The 20,182-nt window shown below is 44.7% G+C and overlaps 1 protein-coding gene and 1 long non-coding RNA gene across 10 annotated transcripts in view; one reads left to right on the forward strand and one right to left on the reverse strand.

The window, feature by feature from the left end:
• Positions 1-3,351: 3,351 nt before the first annotated feature.
• Positions 3,352-4,818, reverse strand: LOC118609995. Its single transcript, XR_004953629.1, has 2 exons — positions 4,477-4,818; positions 3,352-4,315 (listed from the first exon to the last, which is right to left on the reverse strand). It is a non-coding gene; the product is annotated as an uncharacterized LOC118609995 (long non-coding RNA).
• Positions 4,819-4,842: 24 nt separating this feature from the next.
• BCL2L1 (BCL2 like 1) overlaps positions 4,843-20,182 on the forward strand; it is a 43,244-nt gene continuing 27,904 nt past the window's right edge. The window contains exons 1-2 of one of the 9 annotated variants that reach the window (XM_016148846.2): positions 4,843-4,954; positions 6,462-7,155. In XM_016148846.2, coding sequence (XP_016004332.1) covers positions 6,592-7,155 — 564 coding nt within the window. In that variant the 5' untranslated portion in view covers positions 4,843-4,954; positions 6,462-6,591. Of the gene's footprint in view, positions 5,069-5,832; positions 6,183-6,461; positions 7,156-20,182 lie in introns of those variants that run through there. The other 8 variants (XM_016148848.2, XM_016148847.2, XM_016148845.2 and 5 more) reach the window with 8 other exon arrangements.

Raw genomic sequence — 20,182 nt, forward strand, 5'->3', positions numbered from 1 at the left:
ATTTGCAGCCAGATCCATCTGGGTTTATAAACATGAAGTAAAAAGTGAAAATACCTTATTCCTCCCATCACATGCCATCACCAAGCCCACTCCTCAGTTTAAAATGAGTGTTAGAAGATGAGTGGGTATCTTTTAGAGATCTTTTAATGTAAATATTAGCCCTCATATATAGCTATATCTATATGTGCACATATATATGTACTTTTACATTTTTATATATTTATATTTGTTTATATATTTTCTACTTCTTGTTTTAAAAGTAATGCCATATTTGTAATATTTGAAAATATTGGAAATAATAAAGAAAAAACTATACCTAGCCTTTAGGGGCAACATCTCTGCTATTAACATTTTAGCATATTTCCTTCTTCTTTCTAAAAAATGTATTGTATTAGATATTGAGTAGTACATATATAAAAATACACATGCACATATATGTAAAAAGAATAACAAGACAACAAATTCCGTGTACACATGCACAATTTAATTTAATAAGAACATTTCCACGACCTTTCAAGCTCCCAATTTTATCCCGTTCCTTGGTTTACCCTGTATGCTGCCCTATTGGTGTGTATCTTGAATTTCAAGTTTATTATTCCTTTATAATAACATGAGACATAACATTATTATATAATAACATAATAACATGTCTTTATAATTTCCCACATATGCATATATCCCTGTATTAGCTATCTATTGCTGCAGAACAGATTACCCTCAAATTTAGCAGCTTAAATTTACAAACATTTATTACCTCATACAGTTTTTGAGGGTCAGGAATCCAGCTTAATAATCCAGCTTAATACAGTTTCTGGCTCAGGGTCTCAAATAAGATTGTAGTCAAACTGTCAGCTGTTGGCATTTGAAGGCTAGACTGGGGTAGGATTCTCACTTGACTGCTGGGAATTTTCATATTCTCACCACACGGGGGCCACTGCATAGGGTTGCTCACAAGACGGCAGCCGGCTACCTGCACAGTGAGTGATGAGAGACACAGACGACAGACAGACAGACAGACAGAGGTATAATCTAGTCTTGGAAGTGACAGATCATCATCTTTGCCATTTGCTATCAGTCACACAACTCTGGTAACAATGCGGGAGGGGATTACACAGGGGCGTGAGTACCAGCAGGCAGGGCTCTTTGGGGGCCATCTCGGAGAAGGCTGCTACCGCAAATCCTCAACAGATGTTGATTAGTTTTGCCTGTTTTCAAACTATAAAAAAATTAAATCAGACTGCATTATATTTTGCAATTTTTTTTCATGCAATGTTTCTGAGATCTTTCATACTCTGTGTAGCTAAGTTCTCTTATTTTCTCACTGTATCATATTACTGTGTATGAACAAATAGTAATTTATTGAATCATTTGCTATAATGGACAATAGGGTTGTTTCCCAATTTTTGCTATTCCAAGTAGTAAAGGCTGTAACATTCTTATACTTGTGTTATGCACATATGCAAGAGTTATTTTGGGGCATATATCGAAGGATAGAATTGTTGGGTCATAGATCATGGATATCTTCAGGTTGACTAGGTAACAATAAATTTTTTCTCTAAAGTTATTTCACATTCTTGAACCACACTCGATTTAATCAGAAGTTCTAGTTTTGCCAGTCTAGTAGTGTGAGATGGCATCTCACTGAGATTTCAATTTGCATTTTCCCTAGTGAGGTAGAGCATCTTTTTAGATTTAATGACCACTCTGGTTCTGTTTCTCTTTAGCGTCTGTGTGAGGGGGTTCTCCATTTTTGTCTTTATTATATTGATTTTCCACTCTTTTTCCTATGCATAGTATTATTTAGAGTTGAGATCATGTCACACATCTAGTTTTGTATACTTTTATTTCCACTTAACATTATACCATAAGCATTTTCTCATCACCTAAATCTCAGCAAACGAGTTTTTAAAACACTATTTTCCAATTTTAAAAACATAGTCGTTTAGATAATACAGAAAAATATAAAAAATAAAATAAAATCATCCATAATCTTACTATCCAGTAATAACCACCTTTTTGCATTCTGCTATAATTCCTTCTTCTATATTTTTCACATAATATAGATTTTTTTATAAATTATAATAATTCTCAGTATAGTTTTGTAACCTATTTTTTACAAAGTGTTATGTTTTGAGCATTTTCCCACATCATGAAATATTCCTCAATTACAATTTTAATGTGTGGATTTAACCCTAATAAAACATCATCCTGTTTATTGAACTTCTCAGTTTTAATTTTTCTCTCCTATGTTATAAATAACCTATGTTAAAGATAAATATTTAGCTGCATTTCACTACTTTAGATTCCAATCAAACATCATTTATCCCTGATCTTTCAAAAGCTGTTTTCAAAGCTCTTGATAAATATTGCAAAGTTCCTTTTCCAAAAGACTCTATTTACCTTTCCAAAATATAAACCTCTTCCTATTCTGTTTCAAAAGTGTGGCTGGCTCCTCCACTGCCTATTTAGTGTCCTGCACACTTGGATACACATTTACAGTCAGTTTCCTCTACCACCAAATCCCTCTTAGCCATCCGTTTATTTCTAGAACACACCATGGGCTCCCACGTTAAATCTCCGTGCTTTTTCTCATGCAGGGTGTTCCAACTAAAACGTCCCTTACTTCTTTTCTCTCCTAGACAAAATCCTATTCTCCTTTTAAGAGCCAGTTCAATGAATCCCATGTCTCTGGGCAGAATTGATATGCCCTCTGCTGGGCTCCCAAAACACATCATAGACTTCCATAATGTTAATTTTAACATTGAAATAATCATGACACCACAGGTTTTTAAAAATGAAAGCAGATCATGTCCTACCCTAGTTTAAATCCTTTCCACGAAACATGATAGAAAGTTCAAAAATGGAATCGAATACACTTGGGAATGTAGATTTATAATGGGGACATTTCAAATGAGTTGGAAAAAGATGGTAATATTGGGTAGCTATTTGGAAAAATTTTTTGGATTCCTGCCTCACACCTTACACCAAAGTGGATTTATAATGGAATAAAAATTAAAACCTAGAAGAAAACAGAATTATTTTTATAATATTGAACTAGAAAAAGTCTTCCTAAGAATAACATAGAATTCAGAAGCCACAAAGGAAAAGATTGATAAATTAAAATACATACAAAATTTAAAAGTTCCATGGTAATAATTAATAAACTGGAAAATATTTACAACTTATATGTAAATAAAATGATAAAAAATTCCTATAAATCCATGAGAAAAAAAGTTCAAGAGAAAGACCAACTGAAAAAGGACAAATGAAATGAATTCACCACAGCAAGACCCTCAAAAAAAGACTCATAAATATGAAAAATTGCTCAACTTCACTCTTACTAAAAAATAAATAAAAAATAAAAGTAACTCTTGGCTTTCATCTAATTGGCAAGGAGAAAAAGTTTTGATAATACCTGTGTAGTTCAAGATGTGAGGAAATAGGCACTCTCATACTTTTATTGATGGGAGGACAAACTGGTACTACTGCTATGGAGAGTGCTTTGCCAATATCCATTAAAACAAACCAAAAGCAAATCCATATACTCATTTACTGATAATTCCACTTCCAGGAATTTACCTAACAGATAAACTCCCTCATATGTAAAATAACAAGTGGATAAGTTACAGTCTTATTTGTCGTAGGAGAGGATTGGAAACCACCTAAGTGTTCCAAAATAGGGGACTGGGCAAGTAAATTATGGCATGTCTTTATAAGCTGTTGTGTGGTCATTTAAAAATTTGAGGTAGATGCAAATTGTAGAGCTCAGTAAAAAAAAAAAAAAAGCAATATATAGAAGCATTTATAGAAAGCTACCCTTTGTGTACATACAAATTTCCTTATGAAAATAACGACTGTCTCTGAAAGACTGCAAAGGAAAGGATTTAAAAGTGATGATGACCTCTGTGAGGGGGACTGGGAACTGAAAAGCAGGGTGGGAGAAGGACTTACTTTTTAATTCTACGTTCTTTGGTATGTTTTTAACACTCAGTGTTCTTATTAACCTATTTTCTGATCAATAAATTCACACAAAGTAAAACACTTTTCAACATTTATTCTCAAGTCCAATTCACTCCCATGGGCAACTTTCCACCCTCCTTTTGCACCACATTTGCCATCTCTCACTATCTTCCAGTCACATTGCTTCTTCAGTTTCTGGAACCTGACAAGATCTTCCTGCTTTGGGACATTTTCCACAAGCTGTTCTCTCTGCCTAGATAGGTATGCTCTAGGCTCTTTTGGTGGGTTGGCATTTTTTTATACTTCAGGTCTTGAGTTCTATGTCATCTCTTCAAAGAGGACGTCGCTGGCCACCCTACATAAACAATTGTTGAATAAATGCCTCTCTCCCTCACAAGGCAGAGAGGGCTGGGCTTACTTCCCTGACCACCTAAAGTAGCACCTTCTCCCTTCACTCTCTTCATGACAATACCCTGATTTACTTTCTTCATAGTCCTAGTCACAATTTGAACTTACCTTGTTTGTATATTTTCTTAGTAGTTTACTGCCTCTCTCCATCTCAAAGGTTTAAGGCTCCATGAAAGTAGGGACCACGTCTTGTTCTCAACTTTATCTTCAGCAACCCAAACAATTTAATGAATGAATTTATACAGCATATACTATGGATCATACACTCTTCTATGGGCTTTACAATTAACTCCTTTATTCCTCACAACTACTCAGTGAGGGAGATTGATTTTGACTGACTGAATGAATGGAAACGTTAATGTAAACGTTGATTTATTTTTGCGTCTCGGGATTTCCGAGCTCTACCGGAAGGGGCGCTCTCTCCCAGTCTAGTCTTTACGCCAGCCCTCAAGGCACTGCCTTTGCGTCTCCGGCTCGCAGGCGCTGTCGCGGCACCGGAAGTGACTGAGCTTGCAAGTTCCCCCGGTCTCTTCAGGGGAAACTGAGGCCCGCTCGTTCGGAAGAGACAGCGCGAGCCACCAGCCAGGTAGGCCGGCCCGAGTCTGCTGCGCCGAACTCGGCCGCGAAGAGCCCTCGCGTCTGGAAACAACCTGGCCGACAAAGGGGGAATGTGGCCCCCCACGACTCGCGGGGCTCGCAGGTGAGCGCGCCGCCTCCTCTGTGTGTGGCAGGCGTTGCACCCAATGGGAGCCCTCGCCGTCCCGCTTTCGTGCCGACTGGGCTCTCTTATTGGCTATGCCGGGGCGGGCCGCCGGGGGCGAGACCCCTCCTTCCAGAAAGGTCTAAGGGGCGCCCCTGAGGGAGAGCGGTTGCCTAGCAACGGGGCGGTGGCCAGGCGGGTACCCGGCCCCGCGCGCCAAAGAAGCCGCGAGGCCGCAGCCCACCCACCCTGGGCTCCGGAGAGGTGCAGCCCCCGGCCCCCAAGCCCTCCCGGGGGCGCCAGGAAGCCGTCTCAGGCCTGGCCCCAGGAAAACGTGGTCTCAGCCGTGGGTGCCCTCGAGCAGGCCTCGACCCTTCTCCCTTACCGGAGGAGAAGCCCAGCGCCTCACTCTCGCCCCGTCTTTGTGCAGGGCGCCGGCGGCCATTGTGTCCGTGCGGGAAATGGAGGACCCGGCAATCCCCCACTACCACCGCCGCGTCCAGGGCCTTTGGGGAATTCAAAGAATCCCAGCGGCGTTTCTAAGGGGTGCCCGGCCTTCAGCCTCCCGGAAAGGCCCGCGGATGGCCTTTCCGAAGTCAGACCGCAGATCCGAGGCGTTTCCCCTTCTCTCTATCCCTCATCGAAACGTTGAGTCCCATTGAGAAGTCCCTTCAAGGTTTCGGAAGCCTCACCCTGGGCGGGTACTTAAATAGAAAAAACAAACAAACAAAAAACAGAAAGAAAACCTAAGCCCCACACAGCCACCTCTGGGAGAGTTCTCCTGGCTCCCAGTAGGAGGCAGAGGGAGAGCCAAGGAGCGTGCAAGAGCGAGGGGGCTGGGCTCCCGGGTGGCAGAAGGCCGCCCTCGTTCTGGGCGATGGAGGAGGAAGCTAGCGAGGCGGCCGGTTCCTGAGCTTCGTAATTCCTGTGTCGCCTTCTGGGCTCCCAGCCTGCCGGGTCGCATGATCCCTCCAGCCGGAGCTGATTTATTTGCCAGCCGCCGTGAGGCCGGTTGAGTTACCGGCATCCGGGCTGCCACCTCCTCTCCCGACCTATGATACAAAAGATCTTTGGGGACTGCACCTGCCTACCGTCGCCTGAGACAGATTTGAATGTAGGTGGTGCGGGGGTGGAAATGGGGGCAGACTGCCCATGGGGGTGACTTTCCGAGGAAGACATTTAGGAGAAAATGGTGTGGCTGGGGTAAAGGAGGCTGGTGTGATGATTCAAACCCCACTCGTGCTTTTAATTTGACTTCATTGAAGTCTCTGGAAGCTAGACCCACACCTTCTTAACAGTAACAAAGAAACCAGTTCTCAGACCTGGAGGTGTAACGTACCTGGAGGGGTTGTAGGTTAAATTGTATGCATATTAACTTTTTTTTTTCCTGAAGCTCTTTCTCTCCCTTCAGAACCTTATCTTGGCTTTGTATCTTAGAAGACAAGCTCTAAGAGGAGACCAGACTCAGTGAGTGAGCCGGTGTTTTGGACAATGGACTGGTTGAGCCCATCTCTATTATAAAAATGTCTCAGAGCAACCGGGAGCTGGTGGTTGACTTTCTCTCCTACAAGCTTTCCCAGAAAGGATACAGCTGGAGTCAGTTCAGTGATGTGGAAGAGAACAGAACTGAGGCCCCAGAAGGAACTGAATCAGAGATGGAGCCCCCCAGTGCCATCAATGGCAACCCATCCTGGCACCTGGCGGACAGCCCCGCAGTGAATGGAGCCACTGGCCACAGCAGCAGCTTGGATGCCCGGGAGGTGATCCCCATGGCAGCAGTGAAACAAGCACTGAGAGAGGCAGGTGATGAGTTTGAACTGAGGTACCGGCGGGCATTCAGCGACCTGACATCCCAGCTCCACATCACCCCAGGGACAGCATATCAGAGCTTTGAGCAGGTAGTGAATGAACTCTTCCGGGATGGGGTGAACTGGGGTCGCATTGTGGCCTTTTTCTCCTTCGGTGGGGCACTGTGCGTGGAAAGCGTAGACAAGGAGATGCAGGTTTTGGTGAGTCGGATTGCAACTTGGATGGCCACTTACCTGAATGACCACCTAGAGCCTTGGATCCAGGAGAACGGCGGCTGGGTAAGGACCACGCCCCTTGTGTGTCCCTTTTCCTTGGCATCTGGTCAGAGATCCCCAACAGCCTTTCCTCATATCTTTTTCTGTTGTGCTGGGTGATTATATTGGACATGTTTAAGGAGACGTGACTAGCCTCATTGCACCATAGAGGTTAGCTGTTCTGAAATACAGATGACCTAGTTCTTAAAGGACCAGACATCTTTCATTCTGGTCACCCTCATGACCCCACTCTTTGATACTTGTGTTCCGGTTTCTCAGCAGAGGAAAACAGCCTGTGTGTTAATTTGGCCCAAAACCCTTGAGAGTGGGAAGTTAGCCAGTGTTCCCCTCACCCTGACATAATGGCTCACTATGTAAAGAGGTGATGAGTATAATGCCTAGAGAAAAAAATAAGTATCCGTGACCCATAAACTCTTCCATTCTTATTCCCCCAGGGATGTTGATTCTGCCCTGGGCTTCCCTCTTCCAGTTAAGTTCTCTTTATTTCAGGGTTTGCATATCTGATACTCTCAGAAAAGAGCATGACCAGGCAGGAGTTCCCATTGGCTTGGATGTCTGAGGATTGTCTGATTTTAGGGTAGGGGCCAGTTGTGTTTATGCTACACCCCTATGTTCATTTGCTCTAAAGTGTGTGCAACTTTTGCATGGTTGGCCTGTTTGTGGATCTCTTGCTGTGTCACGCATTAAGCCCTGGACTTTGTACCTCACTGCCTGGGGTCTGTTGGTGAGCTCCTGCTGTTGTGCCTGTTGCTTTCTGGCCAGGGCCCTGGAGCCTCTTCACTGAAAACTGTTTGCAAGCAAAGCAAGAACCCAGTCTGAGGGGGGGGGTCTATGGGACATCAAGATTTAGTGACTGACTTTGGAATCAACCTGACTTGGGTGCGAGTTCCAGCGCTGTCACTTAACTACTAGCTCTGTGACCTTGGACAGACAATTTTATCTAGAGCCTCAGTTTCTTTCATGAAAAAGATGTGGCAAGCCCTCCTTGCCTTACAGGGCATTGTAAATCTTGATGCTAATGTGAGCACAGTGACTGACACCAAGTTTGCTGTAGTAGTTGTTACTGGTCTCAGATGTACTTTCTGGGCCCAGCAGTCATGCTTTATTGCTTTCCCAGGGAGGGAGAATTCTCTTGCCCATCACCAAGTCAGGATGAGATGGTGGTGAGAGATTCTTCACCAGCGGTCATTGTAGGCAATTGTTGCTCTTCTACAATGAACTCAGTCCTATTTCCTTGCTGTCCCTGCCTACGGCAGATGCAGGGCTTATAAGAAGTATTCTGTCTCCTCAGAAAACCTCAAAATTTGGCAGGCTGGGGAAAATAAGTCATCTATTGAAGGAGCTGAGGTAGAAGGGGCCATGCACCAGGGACTCAGGAATGTCAAGAATGCAATTATCCTTAGGCTAGGCTTAGGGCGTGGCAGGCACTTCAGTTTACCACTGAGCTAGACTCTGAGTTTGCCCTGGAACCCCACCCTCTGTCTTATTTCCCTTCTTTGCAACTTTATCAACTATCCCCATTACCAGTTCTTGTAAAAGGCAGAGGGGTCAAGTCAGTAGAGGTCAGTGGACTGGGATGAGGTTTGGGGAGGTAAAGGTGGAGGGCTCTCTTGAGCTAAGGCTGACCAGACTTGAAAGTCATTCTGTAAATGAACTCCCTGGGAGGATAAATGATTAAATAGTTCCTGTTGGTTTGTGTGCTGACCTCTCATTCCCTCCTGCTTTGATTCTCTTTGGGGGCAAATATTTGTTCAGCTGATTACTGGAGGGACCTGATTGCAGTGCTTCAGACACACCCTCTGAAGGAAGCATCTCCTAGTAGAGACTTGGGCCATTTGCCCTCTTTGCATGATTATTGTCTTTGGCCAGTGGTCCTAATACCAGGTGGGTTGTTGCCAGGTATTAACAAAAGGCAATCTGGGAGAGGTGCCTGGTTTGCCTGGCACCAGAGACTTGCCAGTCACCCAGTGTTGCATGTGGAAAGAGATTTTAAACACAGCAGTGCTAGGTAAGTTCGTTAGAAAACTGAATGGAAAATCCATTTTTTCTCTCTTTGTTCAGGACAGAGCCTGTTGGACAACATGCCATATGTTACTTCCTCTTGCTGAAAGTAGGGTTGTGTGCAGAAGAGCCAGTTATGTCAGAACCATTTCTGGTCATGCATTCTCTGAGGCCAGAAGTTAAAGAACATTTGACTCAGAATCCTTTGGCTAGAAGGTGCCTACCCACTTCCCTCTCAATACTATCCTGTTTGAGCTGTAGACAAGCTGCTGCAGTGGCATCTCATAACCTTCTTGGAGGCTATAGCTGGATGATTCATGAGTGTAGAAGTTATGGGTCATTCCATCCTTGGATATACTCTAAGTTTAACAATTCTACAGGAAAGAGAAAGGAAATGAGCCTTTATGGAGTACATCTTATGTTTGAGACATTGTGTTAGGCCTTTTACTTATTGCAACTAAAATTTATCGAGCATTTGTTGTGAGACATGTACTGTGTTAGGTGCTGGCCATAAGCCAAACATGGTACCTTCCTTTATGTATTCCACACAATAACGTTCCAAGGTAAGTAGGTTTATTCCCAGTTCACCTGTGAAGCTCCTGGTAGCCAAGTGACTGGCCCCAGGTGTTCCTCAGCCAGTTAAGTGACAGAATGAGAATTTACATGCAGGTCATCTTGACTCCAAGGTCTAAACTCTTTCCATCCATATCAGGTTTTCCTAGGAGTAATAACGTGACCCCAGCACACTAACACAGAAAGCCAGAGATGCTCTTGGGCCATGCTCGCTCAGTTCTGTAATTTTGGCATTCAGGTAGATGCAAGAACAACAGGGTCTTTGTTAACAGTTGTGGGCTCCAAAAGGCTTGTAAGTAGCCTCAGTTTCTGGCACTGGTAAAACTCAAGTGGGTATTGGGTTTGCCTAGTCATAGTGGGCTGCTTTAATTTTTTTATTGTTAAAGTTCTCTCAGGACCTACCAATATACAAGAATCATGAGTACACGGGGAGAAGGTGGCTTGCTTCAGGTATATCTACTTACTTTATGATGGGTGATGCTCCGAGGACTGGAATTCCAGACTTGTAGCCACACCACCACCTGCCTGGAGTCACCTGGCAAGATGCTGAACCTCTTTGTCTCTTGCCCATTCATCTTTCCCACCTGTAAAATGGGATAATGATAGCCACCTGCCATAGCTTGACTCTAGTAAAGGATCTAGAACAAAGGCCCTTCCTGGGCCTTAATTGTTGGGTGGAAGCACCCTTATCATGAATAGACTACCTGACTCAGAAGACTAAACTTAGCCTCAGAGTTTCTGAAGAAATAAAGTCAGCCCTTGAGATATTCACCCAGACTGGTATGTGATGTCACCTTCCCTGAAGGGACAGAGTGTTTCTGGGGCTTTCTGATAGGAATGTAGATGGTTAGTGGTAAGGACCCTGGTGGGCCAGGCCATTTTGGAATTGCTGTCCCTGGAAGCCTCATAATTAGATGGAAACTCCATTGTTGAGAGGAGTGAACAGTGTGTGGGGGAGAAAACATAATTTAGCCTTTCCCAGACTGCATGGCTCTGTGGTCTTCTAGTTTCTATAGGTTTCTTCTTGCCTCTTCTGGCTTCTTTGGCATGAATACATTTAGCTAAAACACCTCACCAACCTTTGCAGATCTCAGCCAGCTGTTGGCAGATCTGCGGTTTTCTTGGGGGAAACCCCATTAGAAACCCCAAACGTGGAAATTTTTAGTAATCTCATTCAGGTCCCAAAGTGAGATAGAAGTGTCTTAGGGGCTCCCCCTGAAGGCAGCCAGTTCTTCTGGATATACATTTGCGGTTGCTCTTAAAATTCTGTCACCATCACAGGGTTTTCCAGACTTCCTAGAACTAATAGCCCAGCAGCCCCATGGAGCCCTTCAGCTTCTGGTAGAAAATTACCCAGGTATATTTTCAGGGGACCCCAGCGGAACTCAGAGGTTTTTCTTGACTTTTGTGTAGCTAGTCACCGGATTTGTTTGGGCTGCAGGAAGCAATTGTTAGCTGTTTCTTCTCCAGCAGGTATCTGTTCTGACGCCAGTGGGCTTTAGCATCCTCTTTTGTGCCCAGCCTCCCTGCTTTTTCCAGCACCCTCAGCCTTTCATCATGGGGCTTTCTTTTAGCAGCTGTGGTTTTGTCTGGTTTAACATGGATAGGTTTAGGGGTAATTCCCAGTGAGCTGCTCTTCTACAGAAACATAATCTGCTACTACCTTAATTAGTAGGGCCCTGTCCCCACCCCCAACCTCCAACCTAATTCCATGGAGTTCTCCCTGAGGACTTCCTCTCTTTTCTTTGAAGGAGTCATTCTGCGCCTGGATCCACTTGTCTTCTGTTCCTTCAGCTGACAGTCTGTCTTCCCCATTCCCTGTTGGCAGACCTGAGTCACACAATTCCACTGGGCCTTTTTGTTTAGCCTGGGGAAGAGAAGACCCAGGAGAGTATGCTCACCAGTTTTCAAATATCTGAAAGAAGAGGAGCTAAACCTTTTTTTATTGCTATAGTACCCCACAGAACTTAGATAAATGAGAGGAAAATAATAGTGGTAGAGTTTAAATTAGTAGAAAGAAGACATTTCTAAAACTGCCATATCTCTATCAGGTTTGGGAGCTTCCTGAGGATCCTTGTCTGTACTTGTTTATACATAGTGATTTCCTCAGCACTGAGCAGAGGTCTTAAGACATAGCAGGTACCTGAACTCAGGAGATGCCCATTAAAGTTCTGAAGAAGCAGACACTTATCAAACCAGAATAATAGTAATAGGAATTCCCCTTTAATTACTTAACAATCTAACGTTGATTCAAACGGTATTTACTGAACTCCTACTATGTGCCATGCTGTCCTAGGTACTAGGGGTACAACATTAAATAAAACTAATTTTCTGTTCTTGTGGAGCTCACCTTCCAGTGGGGAGAGACAGACAATAAACATGTACTGCATGTATACATATATATAGATACAGCTATAGAGACATAAATAAAGATAAACACACACATATACACATATTATTTTACATGTATAGATATAACATTTTAGGTGATAATGCTATGAAGAAAATAAAGCAGGGTGGTACATCAGGCTGAAAAAGATGACGTGACTTGCCCAAAGTTACATCAGGAGGAAGATGCAGAGCTTGGTCTTTTAAATCTGGACTTGACCACTTACTTGCTGTGTGATGTCGGGCAAATCTTTTAACTTGTAAATGGCTGTAATTACAGTGCCTTGTTCTGAAGATTCAGTATGTTAGTTCATGTCTTACTGCTCTCAGAAGAGTGACTGTTAAGGATCAGCAGCAAACAGCAGCTGCATCCTAGAGCTCCTTCAGTCGTATCATCTGGCTTCCCGTTTATTACATATTGATTTTTTGCAAATAGTGTTTTCGCAGAAAGAAACTGCCTTTGGAACCTTCTGCTACTTGGTTTCATCCCTGATGAGACTCTCAGGCCAAGCTGGAGCCTTACAGCTACAGGGCTTTTTGGGTAGACTCCAGAACTCCCCTCGGAACTAGAGGTTTTTCTCTTGCTCTTCAGGAAATGCCATTGCTATGACTTCCACGGACTGCTTCCTGTCCCAGCCCAGCAGCCGGATTCCAGCTGGCAAGAGCCTAGAAACTGGAAAGTAATGTCCCTAAAGGCTCCCCACTCCACAAACTACTTTTTTTGGATATGTCCCTCCCTTTCCTCTTGTCAGTTACTTTCTTTGTTCCTTCCTCCTTCATGCTTCACCTAGCTTCTCTCTCCAGCCCTGATCATCCCCTTCAGATTTAGAAAATGCATTTCTATTTAGTTCTGTCAAACCTTTCCCCCCTCCTTCCTCCACCCCACACTGGGGGGTGGTTAGAACTCTTGGATTCTCTCTATAGCTCTGTCATTCAGTAGTAGTTTTAGTCTTGGACTCCCCCTAGAGGGACTTTAAGCCTGTCATTTATAGTGCCTCGTGTCATCCATTAACCCTCAGTTCCCCTACGGGTCCTCACCCCACCTCTGCACAGAATGGAGGCTCCCGAGAGAGATCTTAGAGGTTTGGCACATATAAATCCTGCCTCTTGGAGATTGATGACAGAGAATAGAGTGAAGTGGAGGCTGTCACCCCCTCCCTCTGGTCACCTTTCAGGAGAGAAGCTAGAAGGTTGAAAACCTTGTTGGACAGTCATCTGAGGAATGGGAGCTAGCTAATTTGGGAGGGGATTGGAACACACTCAACTATGCCTCAGATCCTTTGTTCCGCTCTTGAAAGAGAAACATTCCACTCCCTCCTCCCTGGCCACACACACGTGCCTTTGTTCCCCTGAGTCAGGCGGCTGGGAACACCGTGTCCCTTCCAAGGAGCCTTATTGCCGCCCCAGAGGCTGGCCTCCTAGTCAGCAGGACTGAGATTTTTGCTCAGGAGCCTCCAGCCTTGTGTCCTTTCCGCAGAAAAGTTCTTCTCTCAGAGGCTAAGAACTTGCCTACAAACAGCTGCCCAGGGACTTCCCTGGAATTATTCCATGGGATGCCCATGTCCCAGGATTAAACAGTCCCTCCCTTTTATTCCACATGGTGATTATTGTTAACATTACTATTAATAGCACCGAACATTTATCAAGTGCTTATTCTTTGCCAACCATTGTTCAAAGTGCTTTACATGTATTAATTTATTCCATTCGCACAGCAACACCCTGAAGTTGGTACTATTATTATCCCCATTTACAAATGAGGAAACTGAGGTACAGAGAGGTTAAGCAGCTTATGCAAGTTAGCACAGTTAGTAAGTGGCAAAGCCTGGGAGGGTGGCTTCCAAGCTCCCACTTTTAAGCACTCTATTGTGTCCCTTTCCCCTACTGTACCAGTGTCTAGATAATCTTTGGCATTTGCCCAATGCTCACTGTATGATAGGCCTTGTACCAACATCTCTGTGCTGCCATCCCAACAACCTTATCATTATAGGCACAGATTTGGGAGGGCTCAGTGAGCAGGAGGTAGAGTCAGAATTCAAAACCAAGTCGCTCTTACTCCAAAGCCTGTGTTATCTCTAATCCTTAAAAACCCTACAAGGTAGGTGGTGTTATCTTCATTTTATGGTTGAGAAGGCTGAGGCTTGGGGAACAGTGACGTGCTCAGGGCCTCACAGACTAGTACCTGAAGGACTTGGCATTCAAACTCAAGGTGTTTGACTTCACACTTTACTATCTTATTAGTCTGTAGCATGATGATAATTGCTTTTATGTGCATGATAACACTTTATAATTTACCTGGCTCCTTTGCTCACATCATTTCACAAAGAGGTAGGTGAGATGGGTATGTTCAAGCCTATTTCAGGGAGGAAACTAAGGCACAGGGACTTATCCCACAGTAAATGGCAGGGTCAGACTTAGAATTGGTGTTCTCGCTTGTAAGGCAGTGTTATCAATGTTGCCTGCCATTCCTAAGGCTAGATTCATTGCCAGAGCTGTCTTCAGAGTTATGTTTCATTTGTTAAATCAGTCAACACTGATGAATGCTTTATATGTGCTAAATGCTAGAGACATTGTGGATACTACAGTAAGTGGGACTGGTTCCCACCCTTCAATGGTCTGTTTCTATGCCCCGTACCTTGGGCCTGGCTGGCGTCCTGCCATCTGATTTAGGCTGTGTACACCACCCATCTGTCCCTTTGCTCCCACACACGCCAGGCAGCGTTCATTCTAGTTAGAGTGTATTGATCACCTTCAGCACACCCATAGAGAAAACTCTGGACTCCGATTTGAAACTTAGCTTGATTTCTTGTTGGTGGCATAACACTAGGCAAATCAGCTTCAAATTCTCATTCATAAATCTGAGAGATAAGGCTTAAACAAGAAAGTGAAACACAAGAGTTTTTTAGTAATAATAACATACTCTGTGTTGAGTGCTGGCTCTGTGCCAGGTGCTATGCTTATGCCTTTGAAATAATCATCTTGTTTGGTCCTCACAATTGCTCTGGTGTGAAGTTGGAGAACCCAGAGCTTTAAGAGGCTCTATAACATGTCCACAGTAACACATTGTAAATCTTGCTCTCATATATCTGGTGCCAAAGCCTGTCCTCAAAACCACTGTGTCATAGCTTCTTTGCAGGGCCAGAATGGCTTATTTCACTCTGAGTACCTGGCACAGGGCCTAGGGTTGGGCAAGGGCTCAGCCAGGGTCTGCTCAATGAACATGAAGGATTGTTATTATTCGATGTGGCTTAGGCTGCCGAAATGTCCCTGTCCCTAAGGAAGCAAACTCATTTGAAGTGGTAGGAATAACCCCAACACATGTGTTGAATGGCTTAAGGCAAACTGTGCCAAATCTGTGTTGTTGACTCCAGAAGCAGAAGAGGACAGACCCTCTGGCCTCATCTTACAGGTGCCCTGGACCTCTATCAAACTAGCCCACTTCCATCATCAGCTACTCAGTTCATGACTCGGCCCAGAGGCCTCCACCCTCAACCTGCATCATCAGTGTGCACCCCTTCCCTCGAGAACTGCATCACCAAGCCAGACCCTCTTCTATGCCAATAGTGGAACATGTCGGAAAGGAGAGAAATCACTAGAAGCTTGAAAAATAGTTTTCTCACTGTGGCTTTGTATAATTCACATGGAGTCCTCAGTTTCCTCATCTGTAAAATGAAGATGACAGTCATCCCTAAATGAAGATAACAGCAATTATTTCTTTCTCATAGGCTTGCTATGTTTCTTCTGCCTGGATCACACTTCCCTTAGATCTTATCATTTAGGTCTCAACTCAAATATCACCTCACCAGAGGCCAGCATATATTTACATGTTTACTGTCTATCTCCTCCAGTAAAACCTAAACTCTGTTAGTGTAGGGGCTTTGTCTCATTTTTTCCTTCATCCTGTCAACATCTAGCAGTGTTTGACACATAGGAGTCACTCAGCAAGTATGTGTTGAATGAGGAGTGAGTGAGTGACTCTGTAGCCCACCCGGCACAGGCCCTGACATACAGTATGCTCAGTCAGTGTTAGGCATCATTGGTACCTCTTAGGCAGATGTGGGTCATGAAGGCTTTAAGTAGGTAAAAAGAATGTGGTAAGGGTGGGCTCAGTAGGTAAACACCCAGCTGTCTGATGGGTGGAATGTATTTGGAGCATTTGGGAGACAGGAGGCAGACTGGGTGAAGAGGGTCTTGGTTGTCAGTAAAACTAGTCATGGAAGAGGGTACGGTGACTGATGTTGGAGACCTCTTAGTAGAGGGCTGGGGATGGTTGACAGTAGAGCTGAGCCCAACACCAGAGGGATGCACGTAGGTTTCTAGTAACCCCTGGAAAAGAGAATCCCTTGCCAACCAGGGCTCAGCAGACAGAGCTGCAAGGGGATAAAAGCCAGAGGCACCTGTGACCTTCAGGTAGACTGCCCTGGTTGTTATTTTGGGGCTCTGGGCCAGGTGCAGATTTAAAGGCTTGATTGAAGCCTTTGGCAACTCTGGTCTCAGCAGGGTAAACATCACCTGTCTCCTGCCACCTGTGGCAACAATGCCAGAAAGGTACCCTGGGCAGGCCCAAAGAGTCCCAGCTTTCTTAACTGCCCTCCTGAAGAAATACCCCCCACCCCAGGAAAGGCCACTCCTTCCTTTCTGAAGGGCTCAGGTGCCAGTAAGGTGCCTCCTGCCCTAGAGGGCCCCAGTGGTTCTGGCCCATGGAAGGCAGGGGCGGGGCTCTGGGAGCCGTTGACAGCTGGGCCCAGCTGGGGGGAGGGGTCAGTTTGGGAACAGGTGCAGATTTCGGGGAGGGTGGGGCCTGAAGGGAAGTAGGGATCTTGGTAGGCTGCAAAATTTCCCTCCCCATCCCCCAGCTACAGCTGGCTTCTCCAGGAACCTGATGACCTAGTTACAATGCTTAGAAATTGTTAGCTTAGCTTGCAGTTCAGGGCTTTGCCAATCTTTCCTCTCTGAGACTTCTTGGGTCCAAAAGGTGCCTCGACATTCCCCCAGGGGGGTTCCATGTGAATGACATGCACCTGATCACATGTTCAGGCTTCTTGCCTAAGAGAGTAAAGAACCAATCAGGATTTTTTCCCTTCTTCCCTTCTCCCCTGGTGCATCTCTCTCTCCCTCCCCTCATCCTCATCCCAAGGAGGAAAGACTCCCCTACCCCTATTACCTTCTGTCTCTCTCCGGCGGGGGCGGGGGATTGGTAGGTGGCAGATGGAGGTCACAAACTTCTGCCCTGGGGTAGCTTGAGCATACCTAACCTTTCCTACTTTACCTTCCTATCTCAGTGTGATGTTCAGACCTGTTGGAAGGGAGTGTGGTGGGATCTGTTGGGGGCTCTGGAGGCACCAGCCCTCCAGGCATTAGCTGCTTCTGGTGTTCCTGATGTCTGCCCCTCCAGTGCCTCCCTGGGAGAAATTCCATCACTGTTAAGAGTCAGGTACAAAATTCAACAAATCAGTACTGAATCCTACTTGCTCTATAGTTATCCTTGGGCAAATTAGTCTCCCCCAGTCTTAGTTTCCTCATTTATAAAAAAGGGGATAATAATATATAATGCTTTTCTTGAAAGGCTTTTATAAGTATAAAAGTAACTGGTAAAATACATAGAGCACTCAGCATGGAGCCTGGCATACAGTAATTACTATTCAGTATGACAGCTACCATTACTGCTGTAGTCAAATTGCCTTCACACGTGATCAAGTCGCTGTGATCACTATTGGAGCTACTCTTCAAGAGCAAACTTTTAGGCTGACAGAGTATGTAGATATCTTTGAAACTAAGAGCTTGGAGATTTTAAGGTTCCTAAAGCTGAGAACTATGGCTCGTAATCTTGTGCTTCACCTTCTCTACCAGGGCCTGGAGTCATACTTTGTACACAGTAGGGGTTGGCCAATGTTGCAGGCTAGGCTTTTGGCAATGGAACATATTTTCTTCGATCTTTGCCAGGTACCTCCAAGGAACAGGGACTTCTGCTTTATTCACTGCTATATCCCTAGATCCTACCACAGAACCTGGAACACAGAAGGTGTTCGGTCATTATGTGTTGACTGGAAGACTTAATGAGTTGAGTATTTAAAGTGTGTAGGAGCACACCTAGCACACAGTAGGTGCTTGGCACATGTTCGAGTGATTAAACAAGATACTGTAGGGACTCTGGAGTTTTTCCAGGATGACCCACTCCTTGTTTACTGTGTGGCCATAAGCCTCTTGCCCAAGCTCTGCCTGTTGCCTCATCTGTTGAAGAAAGATAACACCCGCCTTGCCTCCCTCATGGGCTAGCTGCGAGGCCCAAGGAGATGATAGATGAAAAAGCACTTTGAAAACTATAAATGTTTGATCTTGTTGCTGCTCCTTGACTGAGGTCACAGTTATAGCTGTATCATTTCTTCATTCATTCTTTCAACTAATGAGCATTTTTTGAGTGGAAGCACTATTGTATCTTACTTATCTGACTTCATGAATTTAGGCAAGTTACTTCTCTAAGCCTGGACTTCTGTAAAGTGTAAATAATACCCATTTCACAAGACTGTTGGGAGAAAGACTAATAAGCAAGGCGCTTTGAGCTTATTGAGGGTAGAAACTGTTTCTCTCACTCACTGTTAGCTGCTATTAGGCCTCGCACTTGGAAGCTGACTGTTTAGTGACTTGAGTTAACAAATGTTCATAATGATGAATGGTGTGTGTTAAGTGTCCTGCACAGTGCCTGATGTCGAGTAAAAGCTCACCAAATGCTGGGTCTTTCCTTTTCCTCTCATGGTGAAGTTTGGTCATTTATTGATTCAGCCATTGGTTGCCTTCTGCAGTCAAATTACCAGGCAAGGCCAGGCCTCTGAGTATGACTCACATGAGAAGTAGAAATGAGTATTAACTCCTACCCCCCAGGATGGGAGCTCTGACCTGGCCAGGATCAGTGCTGCTTAAACATAAAACTGAGACACAGCAGGCCTTACCCCACACTTACCTCTAATTCAGAACAAGAACACCCACCTCTTTGTTCTACTTGCTTTTGGTCTGCTACTCAGCGAGAAAAATTTCCCTTTGCTTACAGCACCCACATTCCTATGGAACCCTAGGGGTTACCATACCAAGGAAGTCCCCAGGGAGTTACTTAGACATGGCCTTTCGGTGCAGGGTTCAGGGAAGAGTCCAAATCTAAGGCTCAGGGTCTCCTGGGACAGGGTCAAGCAGCAGGTGCAGGCATGAGGCCCCAGGCTGGTGGCTAAGTGATGAAACTGAGAGGTGTATGGGGCCAGACAAGAAGCCAACCTTGAGGAAATGGCCTGCCTGTCTGCAGGTGTCTGGGCACCTGGGGGCAATTTCCGGGTCTGTTTTACTTGGTCATAGTTCCAAATTAGTACCCTAAGCCTTAGTGAGTGGAACCTGTTACTGGAACTCCGATGGGTTACAAACCCATGGAACTTCAGAGCAAAGCCTATACAGTTGGCACCCAGGTCAGTGTCTTTGAATCCTTCTCAGACCCCATCAGGGTGAAAGAGGCTCTTCCTCGGCTCCACAGCTTCCTCTGTGGGGTCCCCACTGTGTGTTGGGCACTGTGCTGGAAGCTTTTTAAGAGGTTTGGATCATTTTGTTATTGCAGGTGTGAGCTGTGGGCTCTAGAGTCAGAAAGAGCTGAATTTGAGTCTAGGCTCCATCGTGTACCACCTGTTTGGTTATAGCACATTCCTTTCCTGAGCGTCAGTTCCCCTGTCTGAAAAATGGAGATAATACCTGCCTCTTAGAGGTTTTGTCAGGATGAAGTGAGATCATACATGTCAAGCTTAGCGCAGATGTTAAAAGTAATTTTAATAATAGCTAATGTTTATTGAGCACTTAACACTTCAGTGTTTCATATATGTTTGGTTATTGAATTCTCAAAATAATACCACTGAGATAAGTACTCTTATTATTCTCATTTTACAGAAGAGAAAAATGAGACATAGGGAAGTTGAGGAATTTGTCCAAAGATGCATAGCTAGCAAGTGGTGAAGTTATGATTTGAACACAGGCAGTCTGGCTCCAAAGCCCACTTTTTCTATTTCAGGATAAGGAGGGCCTCATAAATGTTGCTGCTGTT

This window comes from Rousettus aegyptiacus, unplaced genomic scaffold (genome assembly GCF_014176215.1).
Source record: "Rousettus aegyptiacus isolate mRouAeg1 unplaced genomic scaffold, mRouAeg1.p scaffold_m13_p_12, whole genome shotgun sequence".
Lineage (NCBI taxonomy): Eukaryota > Metazoa > Chordata > Mammalia > Chiroptera > Pteropodidae > Rousettus > Rousettus aegyptiacus.